Source organism: Oryctolagus cuniculus, chromosome 6 (genome assembly GCF_051225735.1).
Source record: "Oryctolagus cuniculus isolate XC-2025 breed Fujian yellow rabbit chromosome 6, ASM5122573v1, whole genome shotgun sequence".
NCBI lineage: Eukaryota > Metazoa > Chordata > Mammalia > Lagomorpha > Leporidae > Oryctolagus > Oryctolagus cuniculus.
The window spans coordinates 25,220,811-25,238,406 of record NC_142872.1 but is presented as its reverse complement, the minus strand read 5'-3'; the positions used below and the strand labels follow the sequence as shown (position 1 = coordinate 25,238,406).

The following is a 17,596-nucleotide window of genomic DNA, read 5'->3' as shown; positions in this document are numbered from 1 at the left end:
GGTTTTTTTGTTTTGTATCATTATCACAAACTCAAGAATCATGAAGATGAATACGCACTTTGTTTTCAAAATGCAAATAAATGCTATAATCCTGTACGTATCATTCTAAAGGCTACTTTTTAATTCAATAATATATTTGGCAAGCTAACTGGGCTAGTACATACAAACGATCTTCATATAAGCTGTTATACTCTACCATACACCTATATCATAATCTATCTTCCCCCTATTAATGGAGACTTTGAATGTTAATGTTTCATTATGATAAACAAGCAAACACTTAAAATCACACAAATGAAATGTAATTTTATCAAAATAATTTATAAGTAGGACACAGATGAGATGTAATTAAATTGATAATCAAAAGCAACCTAATGGGTATACTGAAGAATGTACTTTGAAGGGTCATACATTATTCACGATCAGTTCTCTTCTGAAATATGTGCTGCTCAAGAACTGAAAGGCAGATCTACTATCAGGGATGGGTGTTTGGCACAGCTGTTAAAACACTTCTTGGGACATCTGCATTCCCTGACACAGGGCCTGGTTTGAAACCTGCCGACACTGCTTCTGATCCGGCTTCCTGCTAACATGCACCCTGGCAGGCAGCAGGTAATGGTTCAAGTACTTGGGCCCCAGCCACCCAGGTGGGAGACCCTGATGGAGTTCCTGGATCCTGGCTTTGGCCCTGGCCTAGCCCTGGCTACTGAGGGCATTTTAGGGGGAACCAGGATGAAAAGCTCTGTTTCTCTGTCTGCCTTTAAAATAAAGTGAAAATAAATTCTTAAAATGAAAAAGACCTACGAGCAGATGGTACTAAACCTACCATCATTCTCATGGATATTGGCCTACCAACCACAGCCCCAAAGACCATCAAGCTGCACCTGGTCTGATCATTTCCTGTTAATATTTAGTCAGTGTTTCCAGTGAAATCGACTCCTTCAGATCAAAGGCTTTTGCACAGACCCTACATGGACTCAGAGAGCTGACCACAGAGTATTAGACTTGCACCATTCTCTTATGTTTTCTGTGTCTCACACTAAATTAAAGAGAAGAGAGGTGCAGAATTCTAAGACTAAATAGCCAGAAATATTCATCCAAACTTGGATGTTCTTCAAAGAGTGTGCGGGCCATTCTAATTAGAGGAAGAAACACACCGGGGGCAAAACCCAGATGTTTTCCACAAGAGTTCTCCTTCTGGCTGTTTCCATTTCCACTGGTAAGTCAAAAGCACAGTTCTAGAAGTTTGGCTGACTTGTTAAACCTGGTTTTGAGGAAGATTCTAGGGTCTCTAATAGCACAAGGACAGCAGAACCCGTAGATCAGATCACTAAACACGGAGTAGAGAGGTACGCTGGGGAGAGGGGTCTCTCAGTCATTCCCACCTGCATGTGCTTGGCAATGAGAGGGAGGACTCGGAGGTTCTGTGTAAGGACTGGCTTCAGGCTGCTGTGGGTCAGGACCAAGGGGATCCTTCCTGCAGAAATCAACGCAGCAAAGAAAATGCAGACTCTCAGGCGCCCAGGGATGGGCCAGCGACCAGGAGAGACACTGGCTGCAAGAGTGGTCATATCCTAGTTGATCATGAAGCTTGGCCCCCAGGGAAGAGACCCCAGAACCTTACCTCTCACAAGAACATTAATACGTCTGGTGGACACTCCCTGTGGCTTCCCTTCATAGCACGTGCGTTAGTGAAGGGTGAAGTGTCTTTAAATTAAATCAGTGAGGAAATTAGCAGCGTCTTGCTTTTGCTTGTTTGATGTGTTTCAAAGTGAACGGTTAAGTTGGTTAATTGCATAAAGGGTCTCCCAGAGGTTGCTGGAAAAAGTGTGTGATGAAAATATGACGAATGGAATTCAAAAATTATTTGCACCCAAGGAAACTTCCCTTTTAATTCCATTTCCTGTAAACTTTAAGTAGTATTCCTGTATCTCCCTGTGAATTGGTAAACCAGGAAATGTAATTCAAATGAGCACCTGTCAATGTGTACCACACCAGAGAGACAAGTCGCACTTAAAGCTCGCACAAGGCGTGGGGCGAGAGCCAGTCCACTCCTCCAGGTTTTCCTCTTTGTGATTTTTCAGAATAGCTTCCACTCCCTCCTCACCTCTCCTTTCTCCTTCACTGCACACTAAATTGCCTCGACCTTTCTGATCTTTTTTTTTTTTTTTTTTTTTGACAGGCAGAGTGGGTAGTGAGAGAGAGAGACAGAGAGAAAGGTCTTCCTTTTGCCGTTGGTTCATCCTCCAATGGCCGCCACGGCTGGCGTGCTGTGGCCAGCGCACCACAATGATCCGAAGGCAGGAGCGAGGTGCTTCTCCTGGTCTCCCATGGGGTGCAGGGCCCAAGTACTTGGGCCATCCTCCACTGCCTTCCCGGGCCACAGCAGAGAGCTGGCCTGGAAGAGGGGCAACCGGGAAAGAATCCGGTGCCCCGACCAGGACTAGAACCCGGTGTGCCGGCGCCGCTAGGTGGAGGATTAGCCTATTGAGCTGTGGCACTGGCCTCTGATCATTTCTAAAATCTTCCTTTTCCATAACTGCAAATATGAAGGAGATTATTTAGTGTTCAATAAATTTGGCCAGTCCAGAGCCTCTTTCTTTAACTCAAACATTTTGGTGGGGTTTGAGCATTAGAACTAATCATAAAATAGCACTTCAAAGTTACTTTTGAATTAGGATATTTGATTCGTTTTGCTTTTTAAAAATTTTTATTCATTTATTTTCATTTTGTCTAAGAGGCAGAGAGACAGATCTTCCACCTGCTGGTTCACTCTCCAAATAGCCACAACAGCCAGGGCTAAGCCAAGAGCCTAAAATCTAATCTGGATCTCCCATGTAAATGACAGGGACCCAAGTATTTTTTTTTTTTTAAGATTTATTTATGTATTTGAGAGGCAGAGGCAGAGAGAGAGAGCTCTTCCACCTGCTGGTTCACTCCCCAAATGGTCACCAACAGCCAGAGCTGAGCCAATACGAAGTCAGGAGCCTGGAGCTTCTTCCAGGTCTCTCACATGGGTGCTGGAGCCCAAGGAGTTAGGCCACCTTTTACTGCTTTCCCAAGCCATAGCAGAAAGCTGGATTGGAACACGAGCAGCGCGGACTCAAACCAGTGCCTATATAAGAAGCCGGCACTGCAGGCAGTGGCTTTACCCACTATGCCACAGTGCTGGCCCCAAAGACCCAAGTACTTAAGCCATCATTTGCTGCCTGCCAGGATACACGTTAGTAGGAAGCTAGAATCGGAAGCATTGCATCACTTATTAGTAAACTCAAACAATGTTTAACAATGAAGGTGAATGCTTATAAATAAGTATATTTGCAAAAGCTCTGTTATAAAACAGAATCCTGTGGCCACGGAAAAAGTCAATTTTACATCTGAATCATGCAAAATTTTGTAGGGAAAACCTTTCTAAAAACTACAGAGATGGGAAAACGACAGTAAAAGCAGGCTTTTCAGGATTCACTGGGAGATGAAGGAGGCAAGCGGAGACTGGGAATATCTGAGGCTCTCACATTTCTCTGTTTAGCACTGGCTGGGCCATGGGCGAGTATATGTGCTGGCAAGTCTTCCAACGAGATCCGGGCATGCGACAGCCACGGCTGCGGACAGTACTCTGCTCAAAGGTATGGGGGTCACAAACGGCCATCACCCTCTCAGCATCCTCAGCCCTCCCCTCAGTGTCCTCGCCCTGCTTTCCTGAGAGCTCACACAGCCCTTGGGACAACAGGACCCAGGGGTGCATCCAGATACCTTCCTGCCTTTGCCACAACTCTGAGAACTTGGCTTCAAATGTGAGCTCTGATTTGGGGACAGAACATGGAATAAGGAAAAAAGAAGGGAACCAATGTTCTTTTCCCTCACAAAGTCTTTATATTGACTTAGCTCATCTGGCTTTTCCAAAGGTAAAACCAAACATTCCCATTGCAGTTTATTCAAGGGGAACTTGGAACGAGGCACCAAAGGGCTAAGGGATTTGAGAAGCACAGCTGGAGACAGCAAAGGCTGGACTTGAACTCAGGCATCTGGATTCTCTTCCCTCCAAACCAGGGTATTACTGACCCGAGCTCTGGATGTGGACTGCTAGAGGCTGGCCCTCAGCACATGAGAGAATACCTCTGTCTCTCCAGATAGTGGAGGACACGCTCACCAAGTTTCAGTAACCACTGCCTTACCCTGGGACTGCTGCTCTGATCACACAGCCACGTGGCCAACCGTATCACTGGTCTGCACCCTAATGTGCGTGAGATGCCCCTTGGAAAGCAGCCCCAGTACCTGAAACAGGACTAAGATACGGAAAACACGTAAACGCGGCCTCTGAATGGCCAAAATTAAGACTCCAGCCAGTTTGCTTAAGTTTATGCCCTTGATCTATATGATGTCTTCCTGGCTCTTCACTTGGAACCTGGTCCACGTTACTTTACATGTATGAAGATACTTTAAAAAGTTCATGGAAGATGGTACTAAAAGAAATGAAATGCTTACTTTGCTGTACAAAAACAAAACAAAACAAAAAAAAACCTGAACTCCCAGCATACAAGGCATCTTCATAGAGTTCACGAAAACTGCATATTATGGAAAAAACTGTGGGTTTCAATTTTTTTGCTTCTACATAAACGTCTTAATTCTATCTTCCAAGAACTTCCTGAAGTCCCCTAATTCAGGCAGGAGCCTCTGAGAAGGGGAAGGAGGCTGCTAGGAGCAGGCACAGTGACAGCTGTGGAAGAATAAGGCGAGCGCTGAGGGGTGGCTACAGGCAAGCCTGAGGACCTCACACTACATAACTGTTTGCTACTTCTGCATCCACTTCCGTAGGCCCAGGGGCACCACTCCCTGCATGACACACCATGTTTAGTGAACACTGCTTTCTTTTCTAGATCATGAAGAGAAAACTAGACTAGGGCAACAAGGGATACTTTTAGGTTTTCATACAAAGAATTATTTGCAAATTTGTCTTGAAGGGGGTCAAGATTCAGATATTTATAACATTTACTTACATGGACTACCTCCCTTCCCTAAAATGCCATGAAATAATAATAGCTAATGTTTAAGGCTTACCATATACCAAGTACTATTTTAAAGGCTTTCGTCTTTACAACGTACTTATTACTACCTAGAAAGAGGGAGGTCCAACCTGAACTAAACAGGGCAGGTGTTTGGTCTAGCGATCGAGGACAGCTGGGATGTTGCATTCCACATGCAGTACCTGGGTTTGAGTCCTGGCTCTGCTGCCAGTTCCAGCTCTTGTCAAGGTACACTCTGGGGGCAGCAGGTTCCTGGCTCCCAGCTTCAGCATGGATCAAACTCATGCAGGCATTTGGGGAGCAAATGAGCAGACAGGAGATGGCTTTCTCCTATGTGCTCTCTCTCTCAACCCACAGACCTTAAATTAAAACAAACAAACAAACAAACAAAATGGGGCTAAACAGAGTGAGGTATGCCAGCATGCTCTGGCAGTCTCATCTGTGGAACCCCAGTCTGGGAACAGCAGACTGATTCCTCGTTCCTAGAAAACGCAGTTCCCCGCGGCAGCTCCTCTCAGTCTGTGCCTGTCTCCATCCTAGAAATCAGAGGCCTCACCCTGGTGTGGATGTCCTGTGCCCTGATGGGTCTACCGTCTTGGCGCCATTCACCGGAACCATTGTGGGCCAGGAGAAACCATACAAAACCAAAAACGCCATCAACAATGGTGTTCGGATTTCCAGGAGAGGTAAGGGGGTGATGGGCGGACCTGGGGCGCCGCCTGGAGGTGCTGATGCATGCTTACTTAATGCAGGCTCCATACACACAACTTTTCTGCTTCTCTCAAAGCCACAATGAAAATTCCAAGCATTTTCAAAGCTGCTCCAGCACCCTGACAACTTCTGCTTCATGTACAGGCTCCACCAAAACCCACAGCTGACTGCCAGGGTCCCTTCCTGTGGCCTATGTGGTTTCCCTCTGAAAAATCTATAAACAAAGTCACTTTCAGAAATACTCACCATGACCAAAATCCCTCCAGTTCATGAATGCTGGCATTTCTGCACGCCTGAATATGAAATATTTTCAAAGGCCTCTATGTTCCAGGTATAGCTAGGGCTCCTGGTCTACCAGGAATGGGGTGGGTGGCTGCTTCCGTTCTGTTGAAGGGTAGCACACTCACAGAATAGGGCACAATGCCGAGTGTGCAGCTCCATGAATTTTCCCACAGTGAACAAACTTGGGTGAGCAGCCCCCAGCCCAGGAAACAGAACCTTACCAGCCCCCAGGGACACTCACACTAACCTCCAGTCATTATTGCCAGCAAGAAAAACCACAATGTATAACACTGTATGTTAGTTTTGTCTGTTTGTAAACAGGATAGAATTAAAGAGAATGCACTCTTTGTTGGGGGGGGGGTTCCCTTTCCTTTCACAGCAAGGCTGTGACACCCACCTTCACAGTGATACAGTGTCCCCTCACATACCTCTTCTGTGTGTGGACGATTTGGGCGGCTCCCCGTTTTAGGTGATTTGAAATTGCTATTGGGAAGTTTACGGTACTATTAATGTAGTTATGCAATCCACTGGGGGTGGGGTAGAGGGCTCTGTCCTCGCACAGCCTGGGAGAGTCACTTTGTGAGGACCCCCAAGTCCTTGAGGAGCGACTTGGTGGCTGTCCTCTGTGGGCCCAAAATACTATCAGAAACTGCTGCGATTGCACTGGGTCCCCTGAAGCACCACCACTTAGCAGACACCAGAGTTGAAGCAGTCATCAGGTTCACCTGACACTTGGAGAGTTACGGCACTGGACAGGTTACCATGGTGACTCCTGAACTCAACACGTGGGCAGCCAACTACAGCCTTAGTGGATCTGCATTGACAGAAATCTTGCTAGGTGTGGCAAATCAGAGTCTTACTTTCATCACCAAATGATATGGCAAAGTCCCCCATCAAAACTGACACTAATTCCTGGAGATGTAAAAGGCCACCGCAGGCCATCAGTCCGCTGAGCACCGCAGTTTTTCACAAGGACCAACTTACACTGGGCCCAGTGCAACCTCGATTCTGCCCTATGGCTACTTCACATTTGGCATCACCTGCTCAGCAGCTGGCAGAATGCTGCCGGGATGGAACTGTTGGGTCGCAGGTGTAGATGGTGCCACACGGTTTTCCTGAGTGGGTTTCTCAATCGACACTTCAGCCAGCAGGGTGTGGGAGGTCCACTGGCTCCACACACAATACTTGGTGTCATCTATTTACCATTTTATCTCAGCCGTTCTGCCGAGTGTGCAGCGGCATCTCATCACGGTTTTAATTTGCACATCCCTGATGACTGATGAAACTGTTAGCACAGAATTCTTCATGTGTGAATGCCTACTGTCTTGGACAAGGCCATAACCTTCGTTTTTTTTCTTCCTCACTTGAGCTGCTTGTTCTGAAAGTAGTGTGTATCTGATTTTTGGTGGTTTCCTGCCTTTCTCCTTGCATCTCCTGTTGTCTCTGCTTTATATAACTGGCTTCTGTGCTCACAGCGCATGAATAATTGAAAATGCTGTAACTTCATTGAGAATTGTGGCCTTTTCCATCATATGTTGTCCTCCTGAGCCTCGTATCAGTGCTTTTTGGCCTGAATTCCACTGTTAGGTAACAGGTTCATAACCATTAATGTCTTATTATTGCCTCCATTTGGTTGGCAAACCTTGTGTGGCTCTTTACTTTTAGCCCTTTCAATCATTGTGTTTTATTTCTTGCTGCATGTAATTGAGTTTTGCTTCTCAAGCCAGTAGGGAAATTTTAAAATAGATAAGCCCATTTATATTTATAGATAGTACTCATATACTAAGTCCCAACACTGTCATATTATAATGACTGTATTTTACTCTCTTTCTACCTTTCTTGGCGAGTCCTTGCTTATTTTAGTTCTTTGGATCCTAAGCAAAGTCTGTTTTTGCCACGGTGATTTCCATCTTCCTTCATCTTTAAAGTCTAATAGCTTTGTTAGATCGTCTTGCAGCTGACATCACTCTGGGCCGATTTTCCAGCTACTTGGTGTTTTCCTGTTATTATTCTTCATTGTTTTTACTGAGTTTTCATTAGACTCTTTTCTCCCTTTGGCACGTGTCAGTCTTCTTTTAAATACGATTTTGTCATTTCCTTCTATTTCTCCTCGGAGTTCATTCAACTCTACTTCTTTTTTTTCCCCTGTTTTTATTTTTTAAATTTCTGACTTAGGGCTCCAGAAGCTCAGAGAATAAATAATAATGCTTATTTTTTTTTTTAGGTTTCTGTATTAAAATGTTCTATATCAAGCCAATTAAGTACAGAGGTTCTATCAGAAAGGGAGACAAGCTGGGGACCCTGCTGCCCTTGCAGAAAGTGTACCCCGGCATACAATCGCACGTACACGTGGAGAACTGCGACGGGAGTGACCCCACCGCGCTCCTCTAACTGGGCGACGAGGCCCAGACCTCCAAAACAGAAGCTGTCTTCTTAAAAACCCAGCCGTGCATCGTTATTTCCCAAGGATTCATGCAAGAAATAAAGCAGCATTTAGACTTCAGTTCATTGTCACTTTGATGTTTGGGTGTGAACGAATTTCTCGGGGCTCTCTGATCTTTCTGTCACCCACGGGATCTGAGGTGGTTTTGGTTTTTCAGATTTCTCACTCCTGAAGACCTAGAACAAATAAGCAAGCCCATTCGAGCTGGTCCAGACTGCATTTCTGACACCTCTGAAACTTGCCACCTTTCTGCTGGGAAAGGAGAGCAAGGCTGGAGGTGTTTGGACGGTAGGGCTGCGGAGTGGGTAAAATGCTAGAAGCAGCAGACACCTCACGAACAGCGGCTCAATAAGTCAGAGGCTTCCTTTGAGCTAAAGTGGTGAAGACTCTCAGCCACGTCCGTGGGTTTGTCACACTCTGGGGTGAGCCACCCATGTGGACGGCAAGGGCCCTGTATGTCTTCACCCGCATGCTCCAGGCTCCCGGGGGAGTCACGGGTTTCCTGGTAATCAGGGATGGCAGGCCATGCAACCAGACCCTACGTGCCCCTGAGGCTGCATTCCAGGGAGGACCAGAAACAGAGAGGTCGGCCTCTCTCTAGGATGTGGCCCAGGGGGCCAGTCGGTGGGCTTACCCAGCTGTATACATATTATAGCTGCTTATTTCTACACCCCACTGGACAGCTCTGCATTCCTCTGCCTTAATCATGCTGATAACAGGTTCCAAGAGGAAAGAAGACCATATAAATATTCAAATTATGACTCAGCATAATTCTGGCTCCCTGGATTTCAGTAAGTCAGAAAGAAATGACTAAATTACTCTTTCTGGAAACTTTTGTGGATTTTTCCTTAAATTCTTTGGAATACAGAAAATTCCAGTAGAATGACTGTATTCTTTTCTTAAATATTTATTTTGCTTCTATTTGAAAGAGACAGAGGTGGAGAGGAGGGGAGAGAGAAAGAGACAGAGAGGAGGGAGAGAGAGAATCTTCTGTATCCTGGTTCATTCCCTAAATGCCTACAGCAGCCAAAACTGGGCCAGGTCGAAGCCAGGAGCCTGGAACTCCACTTAGGCCTCCCATATGGGTGGCATGGGACCAAGCATTTGGGCCACCAGTACACATTAGCAGGAAGCTAGATAGGAACCAGAGGATCCAAGACTTGACTCGGCACTCCAGTATGGGATGCCAGCATTCCAAGTGCTGGCTTACACTCCCTGTGACTCCACTGGTATGTGCAGATAGCAATACATTAAAGGAAAATATAATGAGTTCAACTCAACTGCAGGAGAAATGGATGTAACTGTCCACCAGGACATAGGCAGAAATTGTTTATGACATCACTGTTTGTCTTGGCAAAACCTGGGGCAAATGTCCACCAGCAGTGAGATGGCCAAAGTATGTTACAGTTACAGAATGGAACACTGTGTAGACACTGTGGCCCAGCAGGTAACGCCAGCGAGTGCTTCAAGTGCACACATCCCATATGGGAGTGCCTGGATTTGAGTCCCAGCTCCTCTGCTTCCCACCCAGCTTTCTGCTAATGTACCTGGGAAGGTAGCACACCATGGCCCATACACTTGGGTCCCTGCCCCAACATGACAGACCTGGATGGAGTCCCTGGCTCCTGGTTTTGGTCAGGTCCAGCCTGGGGTCTCGCAGGCATTTAACAAGTGAACAAGCCGAGGGAGGATCTCACTGTCTCTGTCTCTCCCCCTCTCATTGTCTCTCTGCCTTTCAAATAAATGAATCTTTTCAACAAAGAATGCAATGTTATACAACAGTAACAGGAAATGGAACTCAGCTAAACAAAGCAAAATAGATGAATGATAGTAATATAAAGTGCTTTTTTTTAAAAGATTTTTATTTATTTATTTGAGAGGCAGAGTTACTGACAGTGAGATGGAGAGACAGAGAGAAAGGTCTTCCACCCACTAGTTCACTCCCCAAATGGCCATTAACAGCTGGAGTTGAGCTGATCTGAAGCCAGGAGTCAGGAGTTTCCTCCTGGTCTCCCATGCAGGTAAAGGAGCCCAAGCACTTGGGCCATCTTCTACTGCTTTCCCAGGCCACATCAGAGAGTTGAATGGGAAGAAGAACAGCTAGGACTCGAACCAGTGTCCATATGGGATGCCAGCATCACAGGCAGAGGATTAACCTACTGTGCCAAAGTACTGACCCCAATATAAAGTTTTTTTAAAAGTCCAAAAGATCACTGGGGCCGGCACCGTGGCTCACTTGGTTAATCCTCTGCCTGTGGCAGCAGCATCCCATATGGGTGTGGGTTCTAGTCCCGGTTGCCCCTCTTCCAGTCCAGCTCTCTGCTGTGGCCCAGGAGTGCAGTGGAGGATGGCCCAAGTGCTTGGGCCCAGCACCCGCATGGGAGACCAAGAGAAGCACCTGGCTCCTGGCTTCGCACTGGTGCAGTTCCGGCCATAGCGGCCATTTTGGGGGTGAACCAATGGAAGGAAGACCTTTCTCTCCGTCTCTCTCTCTTACTGTCTATAACTCTGTCAAATAAATTTTTAAAAAAAGCCCAAAAGATCATATGAAGCATAATACCTTTTTATAAACTTAAAACAATTACAATCAAATTTCTAAGGACTCATATACTCCTGTGTAATAACATTCTATGAAGAGGTAAGGAAATAATGTACACTGGTGACTTCAGGAGTGGGTAAGGGAGGACGCATGGAAAGACTGAAGTGGCCACCCACGCGGCAGGTTCCCAGGGAGGTGACCCCGTGGGTGTTTATCATTAGGAGTTCCGCATTGCAGGGGCACACAACGTACATGCCAGTGGCCAGGACAACAAAGACGGTTCTGGGAGCTGGGAATCTGTCATACAGTCAGCACCTTTAACTCCCCACAGCTCAGAACACCCTGTATAAGAGCAGACAGTTAAGAGCAGTTTCTGTGTTTGTTTTGGTTACAGCAAAGACCACTACATCAGCACCGTCTGATTTGACTACTTCCCATCTTCATCTCCTTGGTACCAGTAATTTCATGTTGTTTTCAGAAATTAAAGTTGCTTTCAAAAGATAAACGCTGTGGTCCCACTGAGGACAGGGAAACACACAGGCAATCTCAAAAGGAGCTCTGAGGCATTACAACAATGAAACATATGCTGAGCCCCCAAGAACCAGCCTTCCGAAGCGATCATCTACAGAGCAGAACACAGGTGGACGTGGACGCTGTTCACTCGGAAGGGGAGCTTCCCCAAGGCAGAAGGCTACCTGTCTGCCTCCCTGGCGGGCACCAGGAAGAATTGGATAACAGCGCCCCCTGGTGTCTTATGTCAGTATTTTTTTTAAATCTTGATCTTGGGTTTAGATGTCAAATGCTCAGCTTTCATCCAAATATTATAAAGGTAGGAACAACAGAGAAGTAATAGAGTGGCTCACTTTCTCATACTAAACATGGCTACAATACATACTTCAAAAGCATTGTCAGGTTCAGTAATGAATTAATAATGTGAATAAAATCGATTGCTACTTTGACAATGCTAACTGTAGGAAGTTAACAGGAAAACAAGAGAACAGATCAATTAAGAGGCAAGGCGCGCTGCAGGAATGATCCTTCATTATTTATCACTCACTGGCAAAGCACCAGCAATGCTCACACATCTAACAATCAGCTTCTCTTTGTCTCACTCTCTTGGTAGGGTATGCAGTACAAATGCAGCCAGCAAGGCTCACGAACCAGGAAAAGCAAAACTCTGAGAATCTTGTTTCTGTTTTCCTTTGGTACAATCTACGTAACCACCTTTCCCTACATTCTCTCCCCTGATTTTCTAGAAGATTTTTCAATTTTATTTACTTTTATTTGAAAGGTATAGAGAGAGAACGCTTCCACATGCTGCCTCACTCCCCAAACACCTGCAACTGCATGGGCGGCGAATCCTGGGTCTCCCGTGTAGATGGCAGGGACCCCAGGACGTGGGCCATCATCCACCACCCCCCACCCCGGGGTGTGCATTAGCAGCAGTGTGAAGCCAGGAGCGGAGCTGGGACCGGGTCCCAGCACTCTGCTATGGGATAGGGGCACCCCGAGAGGCATCTCAACACCATGCCACACGCCCATCCCTCCATTTGTCTTTTGCCCACAAAATTACCCAAACATTTCCAGAATCCTCTACCAAAAGCAAAGACACATTTTTAACATGCACAAGTTTGCTTAGTGCTCTAAACAGATTTTTAAAGACTAACGTTTGAATCTAATATCAAATGCATTCATTTATCCAGAATCTTCTTGTTGAGGTAAACAATTTCCAAAGTAATGAAGACAGCTTTAATTTTTACTAGATGAAGAATTAAAAATACTCTATATTCTCTTGGTTTTGGCTATCTCAGAAACGTTTTGCTCTTCCCTGATCAACCTAGTGAGGCCAGCCGGGTAATTTACATGAACTGACGATCCTGCGTTACTTTTTCTCTCGGATTCAAGATATTGCGAGCTTGCGAGGTTCAACTGCTGGCCCCGTCTCCAGCAGTGACTTCTCACCGTGCAGGAAAGGCCGCGGCAGTGAGCAGCTCTCCTGCTAGCAGGCTCCCCTCGTGAGTCCCTCTTGGTTTGCTGCCTTATTACCAGCACAGACGCCGCAGGCATTCTGCCGCCTCTCCACGTGGGGAGACACAGTGCACTTCCGGCCCCAGCCCCGGGACAGCAGACCAAAGGAAAGCCGGGTGAAGCCCGAGCCCTACCTCTGCAATGCTCCCATCGCCCTGCGGCTTCCCCATCTCGGTGAAGCCATTTCTCGTCCATCTGTTTGCTCCGTTATCTCAAGGAGATTTTAGGTTCTAGCCTATGCTGCCTCTGCACACCCCTGAAATCCAAAGTTGTAAACTATGTGATCTGCAATAGTAGCAGCTCAGGCTGCAAGAAAGTGGCTCTACTTTTAAGTGACGCCACCAGCGCCACTGCTGTTGACTGAGGTCTTCCTCCTCCTCCTGTTCTGGGAACGAGAGAGGCCAGGGGACAGCAGACACCTGCCCAGGCAGAGCCCCTGAGAAAGACAGAGCAGTGGCAATGATCACCGTCTCAGAACAAAGGGACACAAAATCTTCACTTACAAGTCACAAGGTACCGTCATTGCTTAGTAGTAAGAATATTTAAAAACTTCTTTTAGTTAGAAAAATATTCCAAACTGAAAAATAATATACACATTTCACTTTCTATTTATTTACTTGAAGCGCAGTTATCCAGAGAGAGACATTCCATCCACTGGTTCACTCCCCAAATGGCTGCAAAGGCTAGGGATAGGCCAGGAGGAAGCCAGGAGCTTCTTCTGGGTCCCCACATGGGTGGCCAGGCCCTAAATACTTGGGCCATCTGCTGCTTTTCCAGCTGCATTAGCAGGGAGCTGGGTTGGAATTGGAGCAGCCGGGATTTGAACTGGAGCCCACAGGGGATGCTGGTATTGCAGGTGGCAGCTTTACCACGTACACGACAACGCCAGCCCTCTATTTTTTTTTTCTTTTTTAGTTGAATTGACTTCTTAAAAATTTAAGATATAGGGGCAGTACTTAGGGGAAGAATTTGAAAAAGTAGTTTAGTAAATTTACTGTGCTCCACACCTAGCTGGACACTGGGGACAAAACAGTAGGCACAACCCGGCAGTGATCATGAGCTGATGGGAGCCCACTGTGGAGGCTAAGTGGACTCATCAGACATGTACACAGTAAATGACAGCCGTGATAAGCATATTCACGAAGAGCCACGGAATGAGTGAGGGACGCCCCTGCGCCAAGGACCTGAGCTGAGTGGGTGGCAACCCAGCACCACCGCAGGCCTCTAGGGAGGAAAGCTCCAAGGGTGCAGTGCTGCCAGGAAGAGAGCAGCGCAGCTCCCTGGGGACCACGGTGGGGCAGTTCCGAGAAACTGAGGCAGGGACCAAGCAGGTGCAGCTCCGTGAAGGGGAGGCAGAGGCGGCAGGAAGAGATGGCCTTCGCGGGGCCTGGTGGGTCACGTAAGGACACGTCCTCATCCCGGAGCCACAGGCAGCAGCCGTGAACAGGCTGATCTGTCACGGAAGTATGGGATCGCTTGAGCAAAGGATCTGGCAGGGTCCCAGGCCCACAGGAGGCAGCCAGTGAACGCCGAGTGCCTCCCAAACACACCCTGCCTAACAGGCCTCTGCATCTGGGCGGTGCACTTCATCAACGGGCAGTCCCGGCAGCGTTTTCCTTTTCACAGAACCTCTGCGGCATGAATTAGTATTATTGAATCTAATGCCAGTTATCGCCCAAGGTAATTTAATAAAGAGGAATTCAAAGTATATTGGAAATTACAAGTTGTTTGCTGAATCACAAGATGATCTTACGTAGTACTTAAAATTTTATAAGTGTAATTAAATCGTTGTATCTTGATTTTACTTAGTTTTTAAATTTAATTTTGTAATATGTATTCATGCCAAGATGAACCAGAAACAACAAAAATAATACAAAACTGTTCGGTAAAAGACATAAAGGATCGCAAGCTCAGTCTCATAAATTTAGCTAAAATATGCCTTTAGGGAAGGCTGAGCACTCTGGAAACCACGGGCAGCTTTGAGCACATGGACCAACAGGTCCACACTCACTGTCTGTGCTCCCACTGCAGATGGCTGGCTTTTCAAATTCTCATGTCTTTTCAAATGTTTCTGCAGTAATCCATCAAGATAGTTTGCAAACGATCTCAATATTTAACCTAGGGCCAGCGCCTGGTGCCGCGGCTCACTAGTCTAATCCTCTGCCTTCGGCCCCAGCACCCCGGGTTCTTGTCCCGGTTTGGGCACCGGATTCTGTCCCGATTGCTCCTCTTCCAGGCCAGCTCTCTGCCGTGGCCAGGGAGTGCAGTGGAGGATGGCCCAAGTACTTGGGCCCTGCACCTGCATGGGAGACCAGGAGGAAGCACCCGGCTTCTGGCTTCGGATTGGTGCAGCATGCCAGCCGTAGCGGCCATTTCGGGGTGAACCAACGGAAGGAAGACCTTTCTCTCTGTCTCTCTCTCTGCCTAATTATGCCTGTCAAAAATAAAATTAACCTAAAATATTTCAGCAATGGATCTTACAATGCACACCCGCACAAAAGGGAACAGCCAGTCGTGCTGCGCGAACAGTTCTGGTGGCCCGGCTCCCTGACGAGCAGCAGCTCGGGGAACCATGCTCTGCCCAGGCATTCAGAGACCTCGGCGTGAGCTTCCTCCAGGCAGTCCTCACCTCAGGGACCAGCACATCCCCCGTGACATAGCTGGGCGAGCTCCACCCCCACCGCCTCATGAACTCAGTGAAGGCCAGGCAGCTGACTTGGCACTGGCGGAGGCCCAAGGACATGAAGCTCGCACGGTATTCAGCAACGCAGATCAGCTCTTTATCAGAGGCTGCAGCTCCCCGGCACACACCACACACCACCAGCTCGGTGCGCCATGGACAGTGGCCGCCCTCCCAGCCCAGGATGGCTCTGCTCACTGCACCACTGAAACACAGGTGCATGATGGGAGTCTCTTCTCGGAAGAATGTCTCCTCTTCGTGTAAGAAGTACATGACAATGTTAATCCCGGGGGAGTGCCGGACGAGGGCGTCCCAGCTGCCCTTCCTGACCCAGGGAAAGGCTGTCCACCCCATGCCCTCACTCACAACATCCACGTGGAGACGCACCAGAGGATTCATCACTCAGAAGGCAGCAGATCAAGGCCGCTTCTCCAAGGCGTCAGCAGTGATCAGCGATGCACAGGAGTCCTGTGGGAGATGGGGTCGCAGGGACACCGCAGCGACCGTGATTGCAAAGGTGAGTGGGAATGGAGCTAAGCTCTGTGCTGGTGAAAGAGGATTTTTGCTCCTGGGGCTGGCACTAGAAGGCAGAGAAGGTAAAACTGCCGCCTGCCATGCCGGCATCCCACATGGGCACCAATTCAAGTCCCGGCTGCTCCACTTCCCATCCACTCTCCGCTATGGCCTGGGAAAGCAGTAGAAGATGGCCCAAGTCCTTAGGACCCTGCACTCATGTGGGAAGACCCAGAGGAAGCTCTTGGCTCTTGAGTGGTGCAGATCCACCCATTGCGGCCATCTGAGGAGTGAATGAGCAGATGGAAGATCTCTTTCTCTCTCTCTGTGTAACTCTTTCAAATAAATAAATAAATCTTAAAAACAAAAAAGAAATCCATGAACTCTTATTTTATAATACACATTTTCTATGAATTTCTTAGAATTCCCCCATGTGCCATTCTATAAATTTAAATTTGGTATTACTGGTTATTTACTAAAACAGGTATCTAATGGTTTCTGAGGAGATGGTTGCCACGATACATAATTATGTATGTAACACAAGGTACAGATACACACACACACACACACACACACACACACACAAAGGGTTTTCAAAAAATAAGTACAGATTTAAAAATATTTTGCACCAAAACAAACTTATCTTTTAATTCCATTTTTCAATGAACTTTCTTAAATGCTCTCATGTATTTATACATGGGATTAAAATACTCTCAGGAAAAGCGATTTAAGTTTAAGTATCTCTGGCTGGCAGATTAAGATAACTTTGGAATAAAGTTACTCTAATGAGATGCTTTAGAAGCACCTAATTTTCAACAAGAAATCTGGGGGCCAGCCCTGTGATACAGCAGGTAACCCTGCCTCCTGCAGAGCCAGCATCCTGCATGGGCACCCATTCAAGTCCCGGCTGCTCCACTTCTGATCCAGACCCCTGCCACCCATGTGGGAGACCCAGATGAAGCTCCTGGCTCCTGGCTTTGGATCAGCTTAGCTCTGGCCATTGTGGCCATTTGGGAAGTGAACCAGCAAATGGAAGATCTCTCTCTCTGTAACTCTGCCTTTCAAATGAAGAAATGAATCTTTTTAAAAAATATAAGAAATCGGCCAGCGCCGCGGCTCACTAGGCTAATCCTCCGCCTAGCGGCGCCGGCACACCAGGTTCTAGTCCCGGTTGGGGCGCCGGATTCTGTCCCGGTTGCCCCTCTTCCAGGCCAGCTCTCTACTGTGGCCAGGGAGTGCAGTGGAGGATGGCCCAGGTGCTTGGGCCCTGCACCCCATGGGAGACCAGGAAAAGCACCTGGCTCCTGGCTCCTGCCTTTGGATCAGTGTGGTGCGCCGGCCGCAGTGCGCTGGCCGCGGCAGCCATTGGAGGGTGA

At 47.4% G+C, this 17,596-nt stretch overlaps 1 protein-coding gene, 1 long non-coding RNA gene and 1 pseudogene across 2 annotated transcripts in view; 1 reads left to right on the top strand and 2 right to left on the bottom strand.

Annotated features, from left to right (window-relative positions):
- Window positions 1-17,596, bottom strand: part of LOC149126060 (uncharacterized) — a 51,226-nt gene that overhangs the window by 24,304 nt on the left and 9,326 nt on the right. The window lies entirely within an intron of this gene.
- Window positions 959-8,520, top strand: LECT2 (leukocyte cell derived chemotaxin 2). The gene is made up of 4 exons (XM_002710106.6): window positions 959-1,219; window positions 3,530-3,626; window positions 5,565-5,710; window positions 8,242-8,520. Exons 1-4 carry the CDS (start codon window positions 1,174-1,176, stop codon window positions 8,406-8,408), a joined length of 456 nt encoding a protein of 151 aa, XP_002710152.3. The 5' UTR covers window positions 959-1,173; the 3' UTR covers window positions 8,409-8,520.
- LOC149126061 (F-box/LRR-repeat protein 21 pseudogene) lies at window positions 14,925-16,323 on the bottom strand (annotated as a pseudogene).

What these genes read in the sequence shown, in the direction of transcription:
- LECT2 (XM_002710106.6), top strand. Translation starts at nt 1,174, where the DNA reads ATGTTTTCCACAAGAGTTCTCCTTCTGGCTGTTTCCATTTCCACTG. An exon ending in GGCTGTTTCCATTTCCACTG is followed by an intron (nt 1,220 to 3,529) that starts GTAAGTCAAAAG and finishes TTCTCTGTTTAG; the next exon opens with CACTGGCTGGGCCATGGGCG. An exon ending in TGTTCGGATTTCCAGGAGAG is followed by an intron (nt 5,711 to 8,241) that starts GTAAGGGGGTGA and finishes TTTTTTTTTTAG; the next exon opens with GTTTCTGTATTAAAATGTTC.